General features: G+C 38.9%; 1 protein-coding gene across 1 annotated transcript; it reads left to right on the top strand.

Moving 5' to 3' along the window:
* Nucleotides 1-1,034: 1,034 nt before the first annotated feature.
* Nucleotides 1,035-3,177, top strand: LOC106525131 (putative nuclease HARBI1). Its single transcript, XM_014019256.1, has 3 exons — nucleotides 1,035-1,712; nucleotides 2,352-2,457; nucleotides 2,566-3,177. Exons 1-3 carry the CDS (start codon nucleotides 1,276-1,278, stop codon nucleotides 2,680-2,682), a joined length of 660 nt encoding a protein of 219 aa, XP_013874710.1. The 5' UTR covers nucleotides 1,035-1,275; the 3' UTR covers nucleotides 2,683-3,177.
* Nucleotides 3,178-5,242: the final 2,065 nt, after the last annotated feature.

The following is a 5,242-nucleotide window of genomic DNA, read 5'->3' as shown; positions in this document are numbered from 1 at the left end:
GGGAACGGGATGGGAATAAAGACCCTGACACCCACACCCCCACCCTCAGATGTACTGTTGGTATGCGTTGTTCTATAGAGCAATTAAAAAAACAGGTAATGGCTGTCCATCTATTTCTCATTTACACATAACCATGCTTCATAAAAGATGTAAAAAGAAAGAACGTTTAGCCATCACTCAATGGCTACCACTCCTAGCAGATCTCCTCAGCCATTGTGTCCTCACTCTACACTTTGAAGATCTATCTCMCTCCATTGACCGAACTCTGGACTTTATGTTTCTGCTGCCATTTTTTGGCTTCCTATCATGCTCAAAGTTCACCTCATTCTCACCCAGGCATATTCCTTCTGTTCATCAATGCCTTTCAGGTGTCTCCATTCATAGTCATGACACTTTGATTTTCACTCTCCAGAGAACTCAAACTGACAAACTAGCTGTTTCTTTTCTAATCCATCTCTTCTGTCTTAACTCCTTTCTCAGCTCATTCGAACCAGTCTCTAACTATTTTCAGTCCAGACTAGCAGAAAATGCTTCACCTCTTGATCCACTTTCCATCACTCACCTGAGTATTATTCTCCCCCTTCCTTAAATATCAAACCTGTTTCTACAGCAGCCATTCAGTGCATCTCAGATGAGACAATTCAAGCACACGATCTCTGGTCTTACCAGGCATACCATATCTACAGTACATCCATACTAATCACAGTGCTTCCCTTCCTTCCTGCAATTTAACCTTTAATCTCACATCTTAGTGGTGTGGTCCTTGTTAGTAAATCTTTGATCAACAGAATAACCAAGAGTGTGTAAATGTCTCTGGCTACGTTCACACTGCAGGTCTTAATGCTCAGTTCCGATTTTTTGAAAAAATCCGATCTTTTTGTGTGAACGTTCACATTACATTTTAAATGCGACCTGTATCAGACTCCTGTGTGAACGTTACACAGCACTGATGTGACGCGCATGTGCAGAAGTAAACGTGTCTCAGAACGTGACGTGACACGCAGCACCCTGTGTTTGCGGAAGTAAACGGACAGTTTTGTGTTCGGTAATTTTGAAGTTGTTGTGCAATCGGGGAAAACTAAACATCCAAATGATTTAAGGCAAAAGAAAACTGAGAAGAAAGAGAGCTAAAATTTTGGTCATGGCGATATTTGGAGCTGTGGCTGCTACCTCTGTTCAGAGGGGTGTGTGGATGCGGAGTAGAAGCCAAGAGTGGTGGGACTTCGACGTGAGAGACTTACAGTAAGTGACACACAATTTCTTCAAAATTTCAGGATGTCAAGACAGACATTTGAATACATCTGTCAGCGCCTGTCTGATCGCCTTTCCCGACAAGACACTAATCTCCGCTGGCCCATTTCTGTGAAGAAGCGTGTTGGAATTGGATTGTACTGGCTGGCTACAGGGGCATGTTTCCGGACAATATCAAACTTGTTTGGAATTGCAAAGCCCACGGTTTGCTTGATAATCCATGAATTCTGCAAAGCTGTACGCTATGTCCTCATGTCYGAGTACATTAAACTGCCTCGAGGAGATGATCTGCAAAGAGTCATCGAAGGCTTTYGGGAGAGGTGGGGTTTCCCACAGTGTGCTGGGGCAATAGATGGGAGTCATATTCCCATCATTKCTCCCGAAGACAACCCTGGTGAATACTTCAATCGCAAAGGGTGGCACTCTGTTATTCTGCAGRGTGTTGTCGACCATCAGTTCTGGTAAGAGTAATGTTTTAAATAATACTTAGTTGAGGCTTTCAAATTATATAAGAAATCACAATTCCAATGACTGAAATGTGTCTTACCACACTAATAAAATATTTTCATGTAGATATTACTTTTTTGTCACATCCCTATATGCCCATCACCTAGAAATAACGTATTTATACTTCTCATCAATTTAAAATAATTACATTTACCTGTGTTTTTTTTTCTTTGTATTTATTCTGCACAGTGACCATTAGCAGGGAACATGAGCTGACACTGATACGTCATTCCTAACTATGGACTTTTTTATATTGTCGTTTATATTATAATCTTTTTTCAGATTTTTTACTTCTTCTGGCTGCTGGTGTCCTTTCAGTTTACACAGAATTGGCCACTGTTAGGACTGACGTATATAGATCAGTATCAGCTCATTTACATATTCCTTGCTGATGGTCAATGTGCAATCCCCCCTTCCCCCGGTATCAATAAAGTATATACTTTATTGATCTTTATTGAAGCTTATTAATAACAATGTGACCTAACTAACAACTTTATTATATTCCAGTGTAAAACAATAAAATTGTAAATAGCTGAACTTTTTATGTGAAAAATGTTTATATATGCTTAACTGATTCTGTGTGTGTTCAATAGTTTCACCAACATCTACATTGGATGGCCTGGCCGTGTCCACGATGCCAGGGTTCTCAAGCACTCCCACATCTACGCAATGGCTGAGAGAGGGGATCTTTTCCCACCAGTAAGTTTTTTTTGTCATACATTCCCTGCACTAAAGCAAATATTCACCTGTAAACAGTGCATACACAGATTCTGCTTTTTTTAATGCCTTGTAATGCTTTCATGACAGGATACTGAAGAGATCATGGGTGTTCAGGTGCCAGTCGTGCTGCTCGGTGACCCTGCATATCCTCTGCGAAGCTGGCTGTTAAAAGGCTACACCGACACGGGCAACCTGACAGCCTAACAACGGTACTTCAACGTACGACACAGCAGGGCCCGAATGACAGTGGAATGTGCATTTGGACGACTTAAGGGACGGTGGAGGTGCCTAGCGAAACGTCTGGATGTGGGCATCCAATCTGTCCCCACCATCATAAGTGCGTGCTGCACTCTTCACAATATTTGTGAAAAGCACGGTGAGGCCTACGAGGAAACTGGTGGAGCTGTTATCCATGATGAGAGAGTGGCTGAAGGAGGAGGGGCCTTACCAGATGCTCAGCCAGCCAGAGTCAGAGTGGCACTGACACAACATTTTTATAACCAGCGTTGAGCCATAATATACTCAAAAATGTAATTCATAACTTGTAATACATGAGCAGTATCAATAACTGTTTTTTGACAACAGTTTTGCTTTGTAATGTCAAACAAAATACCTTAATATTGAGTGACATTAAATCAGATGTATTTGATCATATTGAAACTGTGAAGCATTTGAGAGAACACATTTACTGTACAGTTGAGTTTATCAGCACAGAACAAATCAGAAAAAACTAGATTTAGTTGTTCCTGATTAGCACAATTTTAAAATCAAACTAAATCTATCTAGATTAATGTAAACCAGTTTTAAAGGTTTTTTTGTATGTTGCGAAGCAAAACTTAAAAAATATAAATGCTGAAATTGTTCTTGTATGACAGATTATGCATTAAACTTTTGAGAAGTGTTTGTACTGCGTGTTTTAACAATAAAACAGTGTTAGTTTTCTTCAGTACAAAATCTTGTWTGTTGATCTCTATTTTGAAATAACTACAGTAGCATTTAGAGCATCAAGTGTGAAATAAACTTTTCAAGTGGGACGGTGAACTGTTTTATTTGCTGAAAAARCAAACATTAACTTAYTGCACAAATTTTGCAATTATGTGGTTTCAAAACATTGCAAAGCAAATAGGTTATAGAAGACACACTTTGTCTTTCTACAACACTAAATATTTTACCAACTGTTACCCTGTAACACCTGCAAAACCTGAAAAGTAAATTTTAAGACAACAATCTATAAATAAAAAAATGAAACCACTAGCAAAAAAAAATTTAACATCACAGCAAAATTGTAGTTGYACCTCAAACAACTTAACATTGTGCAGTACTGGATGTTAAATAAAAGAAAATGAACAATGCAGATTTTTATCTGTATCAAAAGTGGAAGCAGAAGAAAGGCTGTCATTCTGCAACATTTTAAATATTTGTCAAATTGTTGCATCTAAAAAAACAAGCAACTGTAAAAAAGTATAGACATGAGAACACCAATGCAAGTGTGGTCGCATCTCAAACAAATTTCAGGTAAATACTGAGCAGTACTGCATATTTAAAGAAAAAACTGAAAACAATGCAGATTAGAGTTTGAAAATAAAGCTTTAGAAGACTGTTATTCTGCAACACAAAATATCAAAAACTGTTACACTGTAACACCTAAAACAAGTTATTTTTGAAGCAACAAAACCAATCCCACAGAAATCCAAACGCCTTAGCGAAAGTGTAGTTGCACCTCGAAAACATTAACTAAACATTGTGCAGTACTAGATGCTTTAAGAAATACTTCAAACTTTGAAGACCCAGCTGTCAAAACTAATTTAGGTTGTTTCATCTTCTGATGAGTGATAGGRCAGAGGATGTTTCTGCTGAACCAGATCTTGAGGCTTTGTGGATGCTGGTCTGAAGGGCTGACTCGGATTGCAAGGAGGTGCTGGACTGATGTTGAGAGGTAGTGGTTGAGCTAAATCTTGTAGGAAGGACAGAGGCGGGTTGGATGTCTCGTAAAATGGCTGGGACTGAGATGAATCCATGTGGTAYGGAGAGGTACGGAGAGGAGGTGGTTGTCTGGGGTTGTAAAGGTGTGAAGGATGCACTGCTGGCTGGTAGAAAGGTGGTTGTGAACTGTGTTGTGATCTCTCCATGTACTGAGTTAACACAGAGAGCATTTTAAGATCATGCTCATGCTGAGCTGCTTGCATCTTTAAAAGGAGGTCAGAGTCATCTGCCTTCAATGCACAGGTGATCTTCTCTGCAAAAACTTCAAGTGTTGCCTCCATTTTTGATTTTCGTTTCCTGCTCCTGCCAGATGTAGCTGTRTAAAAGAGAAAGACAAAATGTATGGAAATGCTATTATGTACCAGTAATAATTTTACAGTAACGTCCACCAACACATGAACATCTGATTATTTACCTCTAGTGGATGTGGCAGATGCATTGTCCTTCACAGATTTATCTCCACTCAGTCCAGATGAGGAGCTTCCCCCAGAGTCAGACTCACAAGGGAGCGAGGCAGGAGTCTTATCAGCTGATGTACATAAACATATCAAATATAATGTCAAATATTACATTATAATGTATCTTATACATGGTAACATATAGTATAGTTTATTCTTTATTTACAGTTACTATAATTGACTCCAATCTAGAATTTATGTTAGGTTTGTGAGCATTTTCAGACTGCTGGTGGTAAGTCAAGTATGTTGTGATTGTTTACACAATGATTATTTATAACTTCGCATTTGATGTAATACATATTTCATTTGAAAATGTACTTTCA

The sequence above is a fragment of the Austrofundulus limnaeus genome, unplaced genomic scaffold, assembly GCF_001266775.1.
Source record: "Austrofundulus limnaeus strain Quisiro unplaced genomic scaffold, Austrofundulus_limnaeus-1.0 Scaffold214, whole genome shotgun sequence".
Classification (NCBI taxonomy): domain Eukaryota; kingdom Metazoa; phylum Chordata; class Actinopteri; order Cyprinodontiformes; family Rivulidae; genus Austrofundulus; species Austrofundulus limnaeus.
The sequence above is the reverse complement of the archived record's forward strand: the minus strand, read 5'-3'. Positions and strand labels throughout refer to the sequence as shown.